General features: G+C 42.7%; 1 protein-coding gene across 1 annotated transcript in view; it reads right to left on the bottom strand.

Annotated features, from left to right (window-relative positions):
* Positions 1-20,288, bottom strand: part of ZNF318 (zinc finger protein 318) — a 41,803-nt gene extending 21,515 nt beyond the window's left edge. The window contains exons 1-7 of the mRNA XM_046639681.1: positions 19,879-20,288; positions 17,281-17,432; positions 11,109-11,748; positions 8,644-10,089; positions 7,504-7,603; positions 4,839-5,143; positions 94-297 (exon numbers count right to left, since the gene is read on the bottom strand). Of these exons, the coding sequence (XP_046495637.1) occupies positions 94-297; positions 4,839-5,143; positions 7,504-7,603; positions 8,644-10,089; positions 11,109-11,441 (2,388 nt within the window). The 5' untranslated portion in view covers positions 11,442-11,748; positions 17,281-17,432; positions 19,879-20,288. The remainder of the gene's footprint in view (positions 1-93; positions 298-4,838; positions 5,144-7,503; positions 7,604-8,643; positions 10,090-11,108; positions 11,749-17,280; positions 17,433-19,878) is intronic.
* Between the last annotated feature and the right edge of the window lie 6 nt (positions 20,289-20,294).

Below are 20,294 nucleotides of genomic sequence, written 5' to 3'. Positions count from 1 at the left end.
GTTTCCTTTTCCAGCTTTGTAATGCAGACGTGGGTACAGAAGTTTGAGGGGAAAGAGGGCAAGAGTGAAAATAACAGAGGGCAGGATACCTACCTGTGTGTGTTTCTTATTGTGCATATGGGTGAAGAAGTCAAACATGGTCCCACAGATGGTGTTGCAGTCCTTGCACCAGTGATTGCCAGCATCATAATACTCATAGGCAGCAATGGGCTGATCAGATTGCTTAACAGCTGGCTGGGGGCTCTCGGCAGGCTTGGGGCTTTTAGTACGGGAATTCTCATTGTTTATCTTTGATTCCTAGAGGGGCAAAAACCTGCACTTAGAAGAAATTCAAGGCAGTCTAAATCTGTCTTCTCAGAAAAAGCAAGTAGCCTACTACAATAATAGAAATAGATCCACATGACCATACTTCCAGTGCGTAAAACTGCACAAACTGGGGAAAATCCCACGAGACATCTGTCTGCAAGGCCCAAACAGAACTAATTAGACTCCAGTGTTATTCCATCATGGAGAATAAATCATAATAGCAACATATTTACCCACAGTGTTATCCCATCACGGGGAATAAACCATAATAGCAATATATTTACTTATATATCCTAAGATAGCTAGAAGAATACTTAAGATTATGGAAATACTGGCTGCCTCTGGGGAGGAGAAGGAGAGAACAAGGATGGATAGGAGTCTTTTACTGTATATTGTATACTAATAGCTGTTGAATGTGTTACCTATGCAATTAAATATATTAGTTAAATTTAAAAATCATAATGATGGGGCTGGCCTGGTGGCGCGGCAGTTAAGTTCGCACGTTCTGCTTCAGCGGCCCAGGGTTCACTGGTTCGGATCCCAGGTGCGGACCTAGGCACCGCTTGTTGAGCCATGCTATGGCAGGTGTCTCACGTATGAAGTGGAGGAAGATGCGCATGGATGTTAGCTCAGGGCCAGTCTTCCTCAGCAAAAAGAGGAGGATTGGTGGCAGATGTTAGCTCAGGGCTAATCTTCCTCAAAAAAAAAATCATAATGACAACTAGGGAGGAAAGAAAAACCAAAATGGAAAAGATAATTGACAGGTTAAGCAAATGCAGAGAACAGATGATAGCAAACTCACTTATCACAGACCCATCCTGCTATGTGTAAGTGGAGAGCAGAGCTGGTGTTACACAGAGGTGAAGGAGACAATCATCTATGCGGGACGACTTAAAGGAATCTAGGTAAAATATTTCTACCTACCTAAAATACCACCATTAGAATTTAACACCTTCGAGTTGACATGAATCCTTTAAAACATATCAACTCCCCAACATTAAGTTATCAATAATAAATATTTTAATATGAATTCACCTGTCAGCAAGCTGGGAACAAGGTATGCAGGAAATGAGAATTTTGGCTAATGTTGGGGAGTGAGGCACAGAAAAAAGATAATTTTGAAACACAGAGAGGGTAAGTATGAATGAGGTTTTACAGCAGACAAGATCAGGGAACTGGACACCTGGAATATTGGGTGGTGAGGAGAGGAAGATAGGATGGAGAAAGGGAAACAATTAGGACTTCAAAGCTAACCTTTCCCTGCTAGAGTCCTATTCAAGAGTCACTAAAGAGACTATATCCAGCAGTAAGGCATGGGCATGTGCATACACTGCTGGTGAGTATTGACTGGTATTTCTGGAAGATAATCTAAAAACACATATTACATACCTCAAAATTCTTTATAGACTTTGACTCAGCAATTCCACTCCTTGACATTTATCCCAAGGAAATTATCATGTCAAACCACAGGTGATTTGATTGGTTAAATAAATTTTGGTATCCACACAACAACAACAAAATAAGACGTTAAAAATTACATTATAGGGGCTGGCCCCATGGCCAAGTGGTTAAAGTTCTGCATGCTTCACTTTGGCAGCCTGGGGTTGGTGGGTTTGGATCCCGGGCGTGGACCTACTCCACTCATCAGCCATGCTGTGGAGGCATCCCACATACAAAGTGGAGGAAGACTGGTATAGATGTTAGCTCAGGGCTAATCTTCCTCAAGCAAAAAAAAGGAGAGGAAGATTGGCAATGGATGTTAGCTCAGGGCAAATCTTCCCCACCAAAAAAAAAAAAAATATATATATATATATATATATATACACATACACACACACTATAAAAGTATATTTATTGACATGGAAAGATGTTCATGATATACTGAGAAAAGTAACAAAATAGATTTGAATAATCAATAAAGATATGTAAATAGGCTTAGAATGTCAAATGTCACCTTATCCAAAAGACTTGCCCTAACCTATATCCCCTACCCTGTTTTCTTTTTTTAGGCACTTGTCATTACATAACCTGCACTTCACTGTCTATCTTCTCCTATTTCATAAGAATAAGGACTTATCTATATAGTTCCCTGCTGTACTTCCTACATTTAGAATGGTGCCTGGCACTTTCTTGGAGATCAATCTTTATTAAATGAATTAATGAACAGAAGAAGAGTATTTGGAATAATATACACCAAAGTATTAAGAATAGTTGTCTCTACGTGTATGGAATTGTGTGTATATTTATTTTTATGAAATGAATAGGAGGAGAAAGAAAACCTCAAACCAACTATGCATTTTAAAGAGAGGCAAAAAAAGAAGAAATACCAAGGACAGGCAGGAAAGAGAGGTTGCAGACACAACATTCCTTACTGCTGAAATGAAAACAGAATTGCAACATATCCATGTTAGCTTCAGAGAACATGAAGACTTGCTGAAATCAAGATGATGGATTATCATGGGGGTGGTGCATAAATGGAATGCCAAACAATATATAAAGTCAACTACAAAGGGCCAGAACCTTCAAGCTCTTCTTGCATCTAAGGCTCTGAACTCAATGACCCTGGTATAATAAAAGAATAGTCCTACCTGGTTGAGAAAGAGAACTCTCCCAGAAAGACATGGAAAAATTAGAGCTTGGTTGATAGAGAATACTATGTACTAGACATACTGGATGCCGTGGGAAAAACAAAGATAAATAAGTTATACTTGTCTATTCTCAAAAAGTTCTCACTTAGTGGAAGAGACAGCATGAGACAGACAATCTTAATCATGTTTTAAATAAGACAGAATGAAATAAATCTTATAAAGAAACAAAGTAACATATTATGGGAGTGCTAAAGAAGGGTTGACTAAATCTGGGTGGAATTCAGGAATTCTTTGTGCAAGAGGTGGTATTCAAGTTGGCCCTTAGTGGATGAGTAGGATTGGGAGAAAGATTATTCCAGGCTAAGAGGATTATTAGTGCAAAATTAGAAAAACAAAATAGCATACTGCATACATGGAACAGTACCAACATTATGAGGTGGTAGGAGTGTAAGCTGTAGTGTAATATTTCTTGAGCACTACTCACTGTGGGCCAGGCACTGAGCTATGTAGTGGGGACTATATTGAAGAATGAGACAGATATGGTCCCTGATCCCTTGAACCTTAAAATCTAGTTAGAGGAATATATGTAATTATATAATTATAACTGTCATAAATGCTAAGAAGGAAAATTATAAGGTATTATCAGAGTGTATATCAGGCAATTTAACGGTTTGGAAATAAGGAAGGAAGTCAGGGAAATAATTTAAGCTGTGATCTGAAGGATGAATATGAGTTAGTTAGAAGAAGGGATAAGGAAAGAATGGGTTTTGCATGATAATGAGAGGAAAGAGAAGATGCAAAGACATTAGAGGGGATGATACATTTGAGGAATGAAAAGGCCAGTAATGAAATTATAATATATAGTATAGAGGCATGAATGGAGGCTGAAGAGGTAGGCAAGGGAGTGTGGGGGATCACTGGCTGTATGTTGAGAAAGGATTAAGAGTGCAGCAGTACAAGTAAGAACTGAAGGTGGCTTGAACTTGAAAGGCATTGGAGATGGTGAGATGGATGGAGCTGAGATTTACTTCAGAGGGAGAAGTGGCAGACTTTGTAACTGATTTGGTATGGAGCAGTCAGGGAGAGGGAAGCACCAAGAATGCTTTTCAGGTTATTGGTGTGAAAACTGTCGGACAGTGGTGTCATTAATTGAGATGGGTAACACTGGAGGAAGAAAATGTTAGAGGGAGGTTGAGCATAATCTTTAGTTTTTAGTTTCGGATATATTGATTTTGAGGTGTCTATGAGACAATGAAGTGGAAATGGTGAGTAGTCTTTGGACACTCAGGTTTGGACCTCAGAAGAATCACCAGAGCTAAAACATAAAACTGGAAGTTGTCAGCATGGAATATCAGCATAGAACTGGATAAAAAGACCTAGGGAGAAAGCAGAATTCTGCAGAACTGGGTGAGGACTGAACTCTGAAGAACTAAAATATTTCAAGATCAGGTACAAGAGAATAGGCAGCAAAGGAGGTGAAGCAGCAGCAACCAGCATTCTAGGAGGAAAGGAAGTGTGAGAGAAGCCAAGGGAAGAAAGCCTTTTTAGGAGACAGTGGTTCCCTCTATCAAATTCTGATCTGAGAACTGAAATGTACTCACTGACTGTACAACATGGTGACTTTGTTGCTAAGTATGAACCCACAATATGGTACATACGAGTTATAAGAAGATTAGAAGCCAGACTGGAGTGGGTTAAGGAGTAAATGCTAGAACAAGAACATGGATAGCCCTGAATGCTGAAGATCTGGAATTCTACTTTGGGCAATGGGGAACTGCTAAAATTCTGAAGAAGAGTACTATGATCTGATCTATGCTTTACAAAAATAACTCTAACAAGAGTAAGAACAAGTTGGAAAAGGAAGCTAAGAAAATGGTTAAAAAGTTTCTCTAGCAGTCCATGGAAATAGAAGAAATAATAGAAATGGAAAAGTTGAGTTGTTACCTTGCTGTTGGAAGAGGAGTTTGAGGAGGATGACACTTTTTCTGGGCTCTTAGATTTTTCTGCTTTCCCAGGCTTCTCTGTAGCCTCTTTACTGTCATTTGAAGACTTCTGAGATTTATCTAAAACGTTAATTCCCAAGATCTGAGCGACTTTGTCCAGTTCAGATTGCTTCTTTTCTGCTTCTTCTGCTTCTTGTCGAAGTTCTGCCATGTCCTTCACAATGTTATCCTGAAGCCGACTCACCTCCACCAGGAGTGGGTCTTTGTGGCCATCCTTCTCCCTTCGTTTCTTGCGCAGCATTTCCCCTGAGTAGTTAAATGTCAACAGAAAGAAACACAAGGAAAGTAAGTTAAGACAAGACAATTTTCAGTCACAAGCAGTAATCTCTCAAGACTTTATGGTCACAAAATCTTAATCCCAAAAAACTTTCTAAAAGCAAGTGAAACTCTCCTTCCACCTGGGCTGGTTTAAGTGAAGCTCCTATGGAGGTAAAGGATGAGTGATGACATTATCTCTTATGCAGGGGTTATTAGCTAAGGGTCTACGGACAGGCTTCAGGGGCTCCATGAATCCCCAAAATGGTATATACAAGTTTGTGTACATGTGTCCTCCAAAAAGATTAATAAATGTTGTAACTATGAATTCAGTAGCTGTCTCTTCAGAGAACCAAAGAATTATTCAGAGGGCAAAAAACATTCAATCACATATTTGACTTTATCTGATTTAAGGACCCTTCATCAACGCCTATGCTGAGTTCCAGGTTTTTTACCTCAGTCTCACCTAGTGTTATCTCCTAAGCTGCAGGTCCTCAAGAATTAATCCTCACAGGATTAATAACTAAGTTTCTCATCCCTAAACAGACCAAACCCAAACAGAAGAAATTATATCTTCTCCCACTCTATTCTTCCATGCTATCTCCATGCTGTAGCGTTTAGAAGCCTTGTTATGTTCTTTCCTCAGTGTGTATATGAATAACTAAAAGCACAGATGAACAGATGGAATCAAAAGAGGCATCATGGGGGACAGGCCCAGGGGTGCGGCAGTTAAGTTCACCCATTCCGCTTCTCAGTGGCCCGGGGTTTGCCGGTTCAGATCCCGGGTGTGGACATGGGACATGGCACTGCTTTGGCAAAAGCCATGCTGTGGTAGGCGTCCCATGTATAAAGTAGAGGAAGATGGGCATGAATGTTAGCTCAGGGCCAGTATTCCTCAGCAAAAAGAGGAGGATTAGCAGTAGTTAGCTCAGGGCTAATCTTCCTCAAAAAATAAATAAATAAATAAGAGGGCCAGGCCTGTGACCGAGTGGTTAAGTTCTTGCGCTCCACTTTGGCGGCCGAGGGTTCGGATCCTGGACGTGGACATGGCACTGCTCATTAGGCGATGTTGAGGCGGTGTCCCACATGCCACAACCAGAAGGACCCACAACTAAAATATACAAATATGTACTGGGGGGATTGGGGGAGAAAAAAAAGGCATGGAAAAAAAAGAGGCATCATGGAACATATTTTTGTACCGAAAAGTAAGGAAGTACTCAAAAAATGATGGGGATATATCAAAAGGACACAGGAGTCTACTTAAAGGGGCTCCCACTGGCCAAATCTGGGGCACTGAGCATGAAAATAAACAATGATAGTAAAACATCCATGAGTTCACACTAATAAAAATGGATAAATACATGGAGAAGGAGAGGTGGGTGGGAAGCTCTTCCTTACTAGAAAGTCAACTAATAAAGTTAGAAGCAATGATGAAATTAGAAAACCTCTATTTAAAAACCACCATAATAACTGATGCAGGCAAGAATAATCAATGAATACTAAAACTAGTGTGAAAGTTTGAGGAGTCACTGAATATTTACATAGTCTCAAGGTATTTCCCCTATAAGATACTTATTAATTAAAAAGGGTAAAATAGAAACTTTACAGTGGAAAAACCCAGCAGACACCACCTTAACCAAATGATCAAAGTTGACATCACCAGTAATGGGACAAATCAACACCTGATATGAACTCAGCATCACTTCTGTGATGTTCCTGCCAAAAATGCATAACCTGAATTTAATCATAAGGAAACATCATACAAATCAAAATGAAAGGATATACTACAAAATATGTGACTTCTCTTCTAAAATGTCAATGTGATGAAATACATTCAGAAACTGTTACAGATTAAAAGAGACTAAAAGAACAGGACAACTCGGCGCAATGCATAATCTTGCATTTTCTTTTGCTTTAGGACATTGGGACAACTGGTAAAACACGAATAAGACTGGTAGACTAGTATTACATTACTGTCAATTTCCTAATTTTGATAAATCTACTATGGTTATGCAAGTGAATTCTTTGTTGTTAGAAGATACACACTGAAGTACCTAGCAGTAAAGGAGCATCATATCTACAACTTACTCTCAGAGAGTTCAGGAAAAATTATACACATACACAGGAATTGAGATAGGAAAAAAGGATAAATATACTGAAATGCTAATACTTGTGGAAAATATCTGAGAATTCTTTACACTATTACTATAATTCTTCTGTAAGTCTGTCAAAAAAACTTAAAAAGTGAGGTTTCAGGTCACTGAACTGGTGTGCGAGTCCCCAGAGCTGTCCATTTGGGTCTCCTACTCAAGTTACTACAAAAGGCAGTCACGCAAAGGAGTGTCTGATACCTTGTTGTTTATGAAGCCGCTCCAACTCGGTCCTGAGATAGTACATCTTCTTCTGGCGAGCTTCTCGGTCACTCTTTAGTTTTTCCATCTCTTCAATAACCTACAAAGTACAAAATGGTAAGAGAGTCCCTCAGCCTCCAGCATCCTCCCTTTTCTATTGCCCTCATGCTAGATAATATCTGCATGCAAGGATTCAAATGCCTGCACACAGAGGCTTTGACTTTATAGTGAAGGTGATATTTCATTCCAATCCAAGTTTCAGAACAGAATTATCTTTTTCAGAGCTACATTGCCCAGAAAGCATTATTTTTATGCAGGAAGCATTATACTATTAACGTTAACCTAAAACTACTGACATCAACTATTAGGTAGTGGTTCTGAGCCCAAAGGGAACCACCAAGAAGGGAACTAACACATGTTATGGGTGAGGTACTGTGTTAGTTACATTACATATATCATCTTTAATCCTCATGACATTATCTGTTTTACAGTAAGAAAACTGAGGCTGTGAAAGATAAAGTAAAGTATTCAAGGTCATACAGTATGAGGATTTAAAACCCCGGTATGTATGCCCTAAAGCTCATGATCTTTCAACTGCATTACTACAACCTAATGGAAAACACAAATATGGCCTGTCTATAATGGGCTAGTGTGAAAAACCTGTGTATTATCAGCCCTGACTTAAGTGCTAGGTTCTTAAAAGGAAAGGGAAAGTTATTAGCTTTTAACCCCCATAATCACTACAGGAAAAGGATCCAAAACTCACTGGGATGAAACACAGATTTAGTGATTCTCTTCACCCAACCCAATTTTGGTTCCTCACTCTCTGATGAGGTCATATGGAAGACTTCAAGGCTTCCAGCTCCTATCTATAGTGGTCTAAGGCCAATAATTGAGATGGAGAAATAAACTTAGAAAAGAAGTCTAACAATCACAGTGGGACCTAGGGCCAGACTTTAGTCCTAAGGAGAAAACATGAGAAAACAGAGGGGGCTCTACATTACTTAGGACGATGAAAGCAGCCTCCAAAGAACTTAAAGTAAAGGGGCCTTACAAATTTTCAGCTCCCTCTACAAGACAAATACAAATTTATGTTAAAACAGAAGTTTCGGGCACAGGATGCCCAAAGCTAATATTCACCTTCTGCTTCTGGGAAGCACGGTTCTTCTCATCAGAGATCTTCTCCGGATTATACCTTATAAGTGATGGGATGGACACCTGGACAGGCACTTGGGCAGTAGGAATTGAGCCTAGCACTGACTCATCCTGCTTGGGCTCATCAGGAGTCACAGTGGGGATCACACGTAGATTGGGACGGCTACGAGTAGCTTGTTTGCTAACTGGCATTACTCTGTGTGGTTCAGGCAGAGGGTGGTTTGCTGGTTGAGAGGTGGGGTACATGGGCCACCTTGAGGCTGCATATGCCATGTAGTGCCTATAGGCATCAAAGGAAGCAGAGGGTATGGCAGATCCCTGGTAATTTGGAGGTATCCGAGCTGCAGCAAACTGAGAGGTCCTTGGCATATGAAACTGAGATAAAGAAGCAGGGTGTGGAAGTCTAATTGGGGCAGATGGGGCTGATGGCAACATGCACCTGACTGCAACAGATGACTGAAACCCACTGCCAACCACCTCTGGTCCTGCAATATGACCCACTGGATGGTCAGATTTTAGGAATGGGGGGCTATTTTTTGTGAGCAGGTAAGGATCCACAGGGGAGACTGGGTGTGGATGGGACACCTCTGGGGAGTGGGTATTGCTATGGTGTGCCTCCCTGCTCTCCAGTCTATGAGGATCTGAGGAGCGCCGATCAGCTGAGAAACGGCGTTCAACTGAGGAAGAGCGGTCTGCTGAAAAGTGCCGGTCAACTGAGGAACGGCGGTCAGCAGAGGAACGTGATGGTTTCTTGCCATGAAGTCGTTCCTGGGTGCGAGCAGCCAGTTTACTAATCTCTGCCACACCAATATCCAGCCCTATGGTCTTGAGCAAGTCATGAATCTTGGCATATTCCGGATTGGTCTCTTCTATTGATTCTAGCTTTACGGCTGGGGCTGAAGAGGGCAGGGAGCTTGCCTTCTGCCTCATAACTTCATTCTCAGAGCCCCCAAGAGGCTTTGGTGGAGAGTCTGCCTTTAAATCCTCTTCTTCGTCCCCATAGAGAAATTTCTCCTCATCCTCAATGTCAGGGAAGCTACGTCGCCTTTTCTCCTGTGTACTGGTAGAATCTGCCAACATGCTCAGAATGCGGGAAAAACCACTGCCATCCTGGCTAGCTCTCTCATGGGGCAGCAAGAAGTCTGTGTGTCGCTCAGGTCCTTCAGCCTTCATATCTAATTTCTCCTTGTGGGACAGAAAACTTCCAAACTTCTCTCTGAGAGGACTGTTGTCTTTGGGTATCCCAGGGAGGGGACCCCATTGGTAGAGGTTGCCCTGAGGTTCCTTCAGGGTAGTCTCTACCATAGTCCCCTTGTTGTTTTCAATCTCTGAGGCGAAAGCAGCAATAGCACCACTTAGTGGAAGAGATGGGTGTCCAGAGTAGAGAGAGTGATCCTGGCTGGAGCCGGTACTGCCAGAAAAACTTTCAAGCTGCAAAGACAAACACAACTGATTTAGTCTCCATGCAGAATCTCAGAAAATTAATAATTGAGATAAATACTTAAATATTTTGTTCTCCTTGAATTAACAAGAGAAAGATAAGTACAGATCAAAGGGAGATACAGTATCCTTAGCCAGGTTGAAGATTTGAGTCCCCATCTCTCCAGATGTTCTGCTATAGCAAGGGGAAATAGGAAATAGGTAGACTGGATTGAATCCTCACTTTTGCCCACTTGTTGTAGTCCTTATCAAGGAATTTGAATTCAAAGGGACTTTAGAGATGCCCTAGCTTACTTGTTTCCTTTTCTATGGATCCCCAAGAGAAAAAAGCATAGAAGTGGAGCTGCTTTGGTTGAAGTAGGGTCAGGGAACTCTGAAACCCTAATTGACCAGCCTCCCCTTGATTCCCTAAGTGCTCTTAGGCACTTCTCCAAAAACCTTTAGCTCTTAAGAGGATAGCTAAACACTAGTGCTGATGTCTAACCATCTTTTCATAAGTGAGGCAAAAATATTAAGGCCCAGAACGGTGAAGTGACTTGTCTAAATTAAAAGTCACACAGCGAGTTAGTGGCAGTGGTGGGTCCAGAATCAGAATCACCTGATTTCTGGTCTAGTGTCCTACCATTCCTACATTTTGTCCTCTCTCTAAGGAGAGATAAGGAAAATTCAGATCATCTCCTCCCTTTGCCCTTCAAGTTTCATTTCCAAGAAAGCTATATTCAAAGATTCCTACAATGCTATCCAATTTAGAGGAAAAACTTACAATAGATACTCTCCAAAATGTCTGTTTAGAAAGCCTACTGTATGACAACAGAAGCCTTCTACTACTGATGCATTATGAGGCCTACAGTTTCCTTTGGAGAGTCCTGGAAGGTGCAGTTCATGGGCATAATAACGTTGGTCCAGCATACATTACAAAGATACCATTAGGGACACAGCCCCCAGGAAGGTAACCGGGCTTGAAGATGTTAGAGAGACTAGCAAGAGACCCTAGAAGAAACGCAACGGACCTGCATGGAAGGCTCCATGTCTACCTCAATCCGCTTCTTCAGAATTGACTTCTTGGGCATCACAGATACTTCCTCAGGCCGATGTAAGGAATATCCTGGCTCCGATGCTGTTAGGACACCTGACAATCCGGGGATGGGACAGCTAGTGCCACCACCATCAACTCCCACTAGCTCCTGACTCATACTCCTACTTCGCTCCTCTTCTTCCTCTCGTTTTCGCCTGGCAAGGTCCAGTTCTCGAAACTCAGGGTCTAGAAACCTAGGGCTTGGGCTCCGTCTACGCTGTCGATAGTTTCGGGTACCTGATGTAAAACTTGGGTGATCACCTCCCATGCTGTGTATCTTCTCTGTGTCATCATAACGGGGCCGTTTGGCCTCCCGACTCCTTTCCTCAGGTCGTAAAGAGTAGGAGCCTTTCAGTTTGTCTCTATTCCGTTCTGTTCCCCGCAAGAGTTCATCATGACAACTGATATGGGGACTATAATCAGAACGATGCACGAAAGTTTCTCTTGCTCGGTAGTCCTCATCGAGTTGTCCCAAGAAGGGACTGAGAGGGCCCTCCTCCCGGGAAATATATCGTTCAAGACCTCGAGAGCATTGGGAGCTTCGAGTGAAGACAGAATCATCAGTCAAGTCATCCCTGAGAAAAGAGACAAGCATCACTGAATACAATGAACTTGGAAAGAACAGGACAAGACAAGACTAACAGAATGACATCTGGCAAGGGAACTATAGAATGCTTAGGACAAAAGACAGTAATCATGAAGTCCAACAACAGATCTACGTATGTACATAGAACATTTCCTCTCCCTCTCCCTAGGGCCACAAGCAGCTCCAGCCTCTAACCAAAGGGAGATATTATTGATCTATTTAGATGGAGCTCTTAGGTTAATCTCTTTGACTAGACTTTGGGGATACATAGTATCATGCCAGGGTTTGGAAGACATGAAAATACCACTACTAGACTACAAAGAATCCTGGGTTATACAACTCCAACTAACTAAATTCTAGCTCTTTGCTACTAAAAGAGTGGTCTGAATCATCAGCATCAGTATTATCCAGTAACTTTTTGGAAATGCAGACTCTCAGGCTCCACCCAGGCCTACTGAATCAGAATCTGCATTTCAACAAGATCTCTAGGTGAGTTGCATGCACTTTAAAATTTAAGAACCACCAGTCCTTGGGCTGGCCCCGTGGCCGAGTGGTTAAGTTCGCGCGCTCCACTGCAGGCAGTCGAGTGTTTCGTTGGTTCGAATCCTGGGCGCGGACATGGCACTGCTCATCAAACCACGCTGAGGCAGCGTCCCACATGCCACAACTAGAAGGACTCACAACGAAGAATAGACAACTATGTACCAGGGGGCCTTGGGGAGAAACAGGAAAAAAAAAATCTTACAAAAAAAAAAGAAATGAATGCTCACGGAATTTATTAAAAAAAAAAAAAAAAGAACCACCAGTCCAGATCAATGATTTTCAAGCTGTGTTCCACAGAGATTCTGAAGAGTACTTAGGAGCCACCTAAAGGAAGGAGGTGCTAGGAGAGCAAAGCCCATGGCTTTGGGCCTTCCATCTCATTAAAATAGTACTAACCTCAACTTTATTCGCTTATATAGTAAAGTTCTGTATAATATTTCATCTGGAAAAAAAGGGTTTCCCTGGGGGGAAAAATTTTTTTAACTACTGATCTATCTAACTGGCATGATTTTCTTATAAGTTTTAGAAGCTTCTCCAAGGCTGTTTTGCTTGTTCACATATTAAAAACCATAAAACTTCCCCACAGCCAGTTTTGTTATCCTTTTCTGCCTTGCCTCCAATATCCACAAGCACTCTGCTAATTTCGGATGTAAGAAAGAGTTACGTGATGGTTTGGCTCACTATATATTCTTATTTCACAGAAATAAAAAGGTCTTGGACCTTTGTGGCATGAAGGTAAAAATACAGGATGGGACATACGTCCTTTCAGCTCAGAGCTCCATACCACAGACAATAATCCTAACCTTTAGAGGCACTATGGTCACAGAGCTTCTACTGCCCAAAGATAAAGTTTCTGATTTAAATCACAAATAGAAATAAAGATCCTCTAGCACTTTAAGCATACAACTTTTAAATAATCTGAATGAAAAATTTACATGTCTCTCACATTTCAGAGTAAATTACCATCTAGAGGATGGTAATTACTGGTGTCTTCTACAGTTTCTAGTGGCTACTTTTGTTTTTTGTGATTTCTAGAAATGACTTTTGGGTTTTTTTATAGCTGCTTTCGTATCTCTGGAAGTTAACAGAACATCAAAGAGTTGCCTTTTCAGGGCCAGCCCGGTGGCACAGCAGTTAAATGTGCATGTTCTGCTTTGGTGGTCCAGGGTTCACTGGTTCAGATCCCTGGTGCAGACACGGCACCGCTTGGCAAGACATGCTGTGGTAGACGTCCCACATAGAAAGTAGAGAAAGATGGGGCACAAATGTTAGCTCAGGGCCAGTTTTCCTCAGCAAAAAAGAGGAGGATCGGCAGGAGATGTTAGCTCAGGGCTAATCTTCCTCAAAAAAAAAAAAGCACTGCCTTTTCTTACTGACCAGCCCAGCCTTTGTTCAAAGTTTTAGACCTGGGTAACAGCTATAAATAACTTTATAAAAGACTATCAAGGATAAACTTTATCACCTCCTCTAAAGGAACACCACCTGTGGGAACCACGTTCTTGTTACTCACCTCCTCCCGAAGAATCTGTGGAATTTTGAGGTCTCAATATAGCATGAAATAGGAAAGAATGGGAATGAACCGAGGATGATCTCTGAAATCAATCATAACTAGGGTAAAATATTTTACACTATAGGTTTGTCAGCCATGAACACACCTGTTTCCAGGGAGGATTGTCCATGAATTGAGTCACTCTATTGTTAAAACACCATCTACCATACAAAGTCTCTGATCGTATTAGTAGGGGGAAAAACACAGGCTCCATGAGTAGGGGCAAGTTTATCCATGCTCCCATGTTCAGCTCCCCACTAGAACTATTGCATGTCACTACCAAATGACATACTAGACCAAAATCTAATCCAGCACAAATATCAAGAAGCTAAAAATAATGAGATGGCTCTCAGAAAGTCTCAGTGCAGACTTGCAATCTCCAGCAAAAAGAGGAGAAAAAACAACAAAACAACCCATAGAAATAGTTAAAAGAATGAGTTATCACATAAATACAGGTAGAAATCAGGTTGCATATTAGAAGTTCTTGTCCTCCTTCCCTAAGTTTCCCAAAGGATAAGAGAGAGAACTGGCTGCAGTAAAAATGAGCCCTAAAAAGCACCCTGATCCCCTGTAGCTCAGAACAGACCCAGAGAGACTCTCTCTGAAAGCTCTAGTTAAGTCTAATTCTTTTCTAAAATAAGGTCTATCTATTTACAAAACTGATTGTTGGATGTGGGTGATGGGTACATGGGAGCTTACTGTACTATTTATTCTCTCTACTTTTCTTGTTTACCAATTCCATTAAACAAGTTAAAAAGCACATAAACATGTCCACATAAAAGTTTGTACAGCAATGTTCACAGCAGCATTATTCATAATAGCCAAAAAGTAGAAACAACTCAAATGTTATCCATCCATTTGTCAATGATGAATGGATAAACAAAATACATACAATGAAGTATTATTAGCAATAAAAAGGAATGAAGTACTGTTATACGCTACAACATGAATGAATCTTGAAAACATTATGTTAAGTTAAAGAAACCAGTCACAAAGGACCATACGCTGTATGATTTTATTTATGTGAAATGTCCACAACAGGCAAATCTGTAGGAACAGAAAGTGTTTAGTGATAGCCTAGGGCAGGGTGTGAGGGGGACGAACAGCTAAGGGTGCGGGTAATAAAAATGTTCTAAAATTGATCACAGTGGTGGGTGCACAACTCTGTGAATATACTAAAAGTCACTGAACTGTACACTGTAAGTGTCTTCACACAACCTGTTCACGCTCCCTTTTCAGAATAAATTACAGTCCTACACACAGAGCTACCAAGGTGAGAACACTGACAACCTTGTCAATTTGGCTTGTAAGCCAAACCTGATACACAATTTAACAGATTCAATAAGGGAAGAGAAAGAACACCAGGGTCTCAGGAAAAAATAAACAAACACCCACATATAAAGGATGAAAATGGCCTGTTTCATTAGCTAAAGACCAGACTCCCTGTTAGGAGACATCCTGAGAATGCCAACAGTCCTATGGCTTGATTTTAGTGGACAGTAATTATCCATACAACCCATACTGAGCAAGAGTAGAGGTGGCAAAAAGTCTAAAGAATGGCCTGGTACCTCCTTTTAGAACCTTAATCTCACTTTCTCTAAAATACACTTGTCTCTCTGAAACACATCATTCTGGAAAGAAGATTACTGTCCCAAACTCCCTAAGAGGAAAATTTTAATTTTTATAACTTAAAAACAATCAGCTATCTGAAGCACACATGCATAATGAAGCTTATGGAAAGGGGAGGTGACACCCTAGGCCTAACAAGAGGAAATGCTAAAGTTACTTCAAAACCTCAGCAAGGAAGGAAGAGAATCACACCATGCAGCACCTACTCGGACCGCCTACTCAATCACCTCCCAAAATAGCAGCAGCCAGAAGGGCAAGGGCTGTGGCCTCACTTAAGTGATACACTCACATACCTTGAAGCCCTATCTTCAGAAGCTTCAGTTTTATGTGACACGGGAGTCCTGCCTTGCTTCACTGCGTTCAATAGCCAATGGAGCTTTGAAGTAAACATTACCACCAAAGGGCAGCACTGGTCCTCAGACTTCCTGCCCAGCTGTCCCCCACCTGCCTGCCCATGCTATGTGCACCACTGCATGGACAGTCTCAGTTTGAAAGAACATTACATTGATTTATTGCTACTGTTAATCATCTGTGAAAACTCCCAATGTGCTGGGCAGAGACCCTAACAGGTACTGTTCTCAGCTCTCAGGAAGAGTGCTTTTCCTGTACTCCCCTGCTTTTTCACTTTTGTCAGGTGAAAACACCTAACGTGGTTATCTACTTCGCATATATAGTTAAGTTCCTAGTACCTGAGATCTGTATTTAATACTCTGTGGAGTATATTTGGCCCTCCTCAGCACTCAATAGTTGTAAAAGTAATAAATGAAATTAAAAATTTTTAAAGAACTCTAACTTTCTATTAATGCTTATATATTTAACAGAGATATATATATTAGACATGAATTTACCTAAACCCTTTCTAAATCTATATTTCAGCCTGGACAAGGTGAAAAATAACACCATTAAAAAAAGATTTCCTGGGGCTGGCCCCGTGGCCAAGTGGTTAAGTTTGCGTGCTCTGCTTTGGTGGCCAAGGGTTCCATCAGTTTGGATCCTGGGTGCAGACACGGCACCACTCATCAGGCCATGCTGAGGCGGTGTCCCACATAGCATAACCAGAGGCACTCACAACTAGAGTATACAGCTATGTACTTGGTTGGGGGGGGCTTTGGAGAGAAGAAGAAAAAGGGAAAAAAAGATTGGCAACAGCGCAGGTGACAATCTTTAAAAAAAAAAAGAAAAGATTTCCTATTTTGTCCAGAACTTTCCTTTGCAGAGGGGACCCTAGTTCCGGCAGAGAAGAAGAAAAAGGGAAAAAAAAGATTGACAACAGTTAGCTCAGGTGACAATCTTCAAAAAAAAAAAGAAAAGATTTCCTATTTTGTCCAGAACCTTCCTTTGTAGAGGGGACCCTAGTTCTAGTTCCGGTAGAGAAGAAGAAAAAGGGAAAAAAAGATTGGCAAGAGTTAGCTCAGGGGACAATCTTTAAAAAAAAAAAAGAATAGATTTCCTATTTTGTCCAGAACTTTCCTTTGCAGAGCGGACCCTAGTTCTGGTCTTTGAGAATCTGTATCATTGCAACTGTTTTTAGTTTCAGTTTATGTCCCCTCAGCTATCTCCTTTCCAGTAGTCGAGGATGACCTTTTAAAGTATTTTTTTCTACATAATTCTTTCAGCAACAGAGTCTACCATTAATACACTTTCCCGATTCAAAAAGCCTTTCCCAATGTTATACTTTGTGTTGGACATAGGGCATAACTTCAGTGATAGCACCATTCTTTCAAATACATCATTCAGAAAACAGTAACATTTCTGCCTTCAAGCACATTTATAGCGCACGTTGCCTCAGATGAAGCCTACCTGTCCACGTCCTCCAAATTATCCACTGGTGACCCCAGTCGATCACTAAGGCGCCTCCGTTCTGGTAGGCCAACACAGAAGTGGTCATTGCCAACAGTGATCCTTAAGCTCTGTTCCAAAGAAGAGTCAGAATGCAGACCAGGAGAGCGTCTCTACAAAAGTAAAAGAATATAACTGTCAATACGGTCAAGATATCCCCACACCCAAAAATGCTCTCTTCCCTTGTCACCAAGTTGTGGTCCAAAAGGTGAGAATGGCTGCGGTAAGATACTACTCCAAAGATAAAGCACTTTAAAAAAATTTATCATTTTCTTAGATGAAAGCCCACACTTTCAACCCTCCCAATCAGTGACCTCTCATTCTTCCATTTACTGATACTGGGCATGGGACTAGAGGAGTGAATTAAGTCAGCTCTCAGCACCTACATATTTCTAGTGAAGGAGGTATGCCAAAACAATTTTTTAAAGTCCTTCTGAGAGTGATAAATGGTATGAAGTCATTAAAACATGAAACAAATTGGGGAAAAGGAGCCACTTCAGATAGGATGGTTAGAGAAGGCTTTTCTGAGGGGATACCATTTAACCTGAGGCCTGAATGATGAGATGTCAACCTTGCAAAGAACAGATGGAAAGATGTTTCAGGCAAATAGAACAAGTGCTTTAATGAGCTCAGTGTGCTTTGGGTAACAGAAATGCAGCCAGTGAGACTGCAGCAAAGTGACAGAAGAGAACATAGGCAGAAGCCACAGTTAGGAAATTTGGATTTTATTCTTAGTGTAATAAGAAGCCACCGAAAGGTTTCAAGCAGGGGAGTTACTAGTGAACTGAGAATCTGACTACATTCTTCCTCTAGATGCTCACGTTGCTCATCCACTCATTTCCTTCAGGTCTTTATTAAAAAGTCACCTTCCCAGGAGGCCTTCCCCAGCTACCCTATCAAAAACTATAACTCCCTTCTCTGTTTTCTCTCTTTCTTAGCACTTAGTCACATTTAACATGCTAAAACATTTTCCTTCTCTTATTTATTATCCAACTCCCGCTGCTAGAATATAAACTCTAGGAGGGCGGGGGATTTTGACTGGTTTGTTCACTGTTGCATCCCCAGTGCCCAGAACAGCATCTAATACATGGTAGATGTTCAATGAATACTTTTCAAGAGTATAAAATTAAGGTTTTAAAAATCATTTTGATTGCTGGGTAGAGAATAAACTGGACGGCAACAAGAGTGGGATGTAAAGGGGCTTAATGCAATAATCTACGCAAGAGGTAATATGGTTTAGACTAGAGTGAGGGCAGGAGGAGAGTTTGGGGGATGTATTTTGGAAGTAGAGCTGCCAGGTTAGACAGATGAAGTTAATGTGACAGATCAGACTTGGCGAGAAGGGAGATGCTCACTGTTTCTGGCTGAAAAACGGTTGATGTTATTTACTGAGACAGAAAAGACTGGAGCAAATAGGTTGTGCACTGGAGAAGAAAAGAAAGGTTATGGAAACAAGTATTCTGTTTTCCTTGCTTGCTCTGTAGTGACTAACACTCAGACTACAGCTGCTCAGCTATGAAAATCTTAACATCCATGACAAGTCAACTCGCCTATGACCAGAGTACCCACAGAACTTGAAAACTGTGAGACAGCCACTCAGGAAAACAGAAACATTGTCACAGGGGTTTTAAAAAAGATTGGTGAACTGATAACAACAACAAATTCCAAAACACCAGACCCTGCTGAAAAGTGGTGGCTATGGTGAGAGGTCATCATTACGTCTAAACTTCTTAACCTCATGCTCTGTCCCTCTGGTAGGGAAACATAACAGTTAAAATCATAGACTGGGAACCAGGCAGGTAAGAATTCAATCACAGCTCCACCACTTCTTAGCTGCGCCACCTTGATTAAGTTTCTTAAACCTCGCTGTGTTCCTCAGCTGTTCGGTAAGGAATAATCTTAACTGCCCCACCTCAAAGGGTTGTGAGTGTTCAAAGAGAAAGCGTCAAGTGAAGGGCCGAGCATAATTCCTGCCCTCTACTCAGTACGCGGTGGTGCTATCACAAGGGCTGTGGGTATGCACACTTCATTTCGGAGAAGCAGCTCCAATTTAGCTATCTATCCGTTTACATTCTAGGTGTCCACCTGGGTCCGGTTTAAGCAACCCTAACTCGCCACAAAGACACTGCAGCTTCTTTTCTAAGATTCAGGGGGCAGCGCAGATCTAAGGGGATGCAAAACCATGGAACTCCGGGGAAACAACCTTAGAAAAAGTCCCAGGCACACAGTTTGGAGGAAATTCCCCTCGCCCTGGCAAACTTTTCCAGGCAGAGGGAGAAAAACAGCCTATTCCCAGGAAACGGAGCACTGCCTCCGGACCAGGCGCCCGTGCGCGTCCCGGGTCCCGTTAGGTGCAAAGGGAGCGCCTGGGGCTGACAGGGAACCCCAAGGTTCGGGCGTCGCCAAGGGGGGCCGTGGGGAGTAGAGGGTCCTCGATTCTGGGGACCCTGGCCTGGAGGCCTCGGGGCGCCTGGACCGCGCGCGGGCGTTTCTGGAAGCGAGAACCCCGGGCGAGGGCGCTCGGGAATGGAGGGAGTCCCGGTCGAGGGGTGGGATTACCCGGCTGCCGCTGTCGCCTGGATGGTCTCCGCGGCCGTCCCGGGTGAAGTCGGCGCGGGACTCCCCCCGGCTGCTGCCTCGGAAACCGGCCGGGCCCGGCGGGAAGAGTCGTCGGCCTCGCGGCGGCGACGGGGAGCCGCGACGGGCCCGCGGCGGGGACGGGGAGACGCGACGGGGTCGCGGCGGGGACGGGGAGGCCCGGCGGCCGCGCGGAGGGGACGGGGAGCCGCGGCGACCCCGCGGCGGGGACGGCGAGGCCCGGCGGCCGCGGTGCCCTGAGGGCGAGCGGGGCCGGCGAGCCGGGGTCCGCGACGAGGAGGAGCCGGAGGGCGGCGGCGAGGCGCGGCGAGCGGGGCCCGAGGAGGAGCCGGAGCTGCGGCTGGTGCGCGGGCCGCCCCCGCCGCTCTCTTTAGGCC

This window comes from Equus quagga, chromosome 15, assembly GCF_021613505.1.
Source record: "Equus quagga isolate Etosha38 chromosome 15, UCLA_HA_Equagga_1.0, whole genome shotgun sequence".
Taxonomy (NCBI): domain Eukaryota; kingdom Metazoa; phylum Chordata; class Mammalia; order Perissodactyla; family Equidae; genus Equus; species Equus quagga.
The sequence above is the reverse complement of the archived record's forward strand: the minus strand, read 5'-3'. Positions and strand labels throughout refer to the sequence as shown.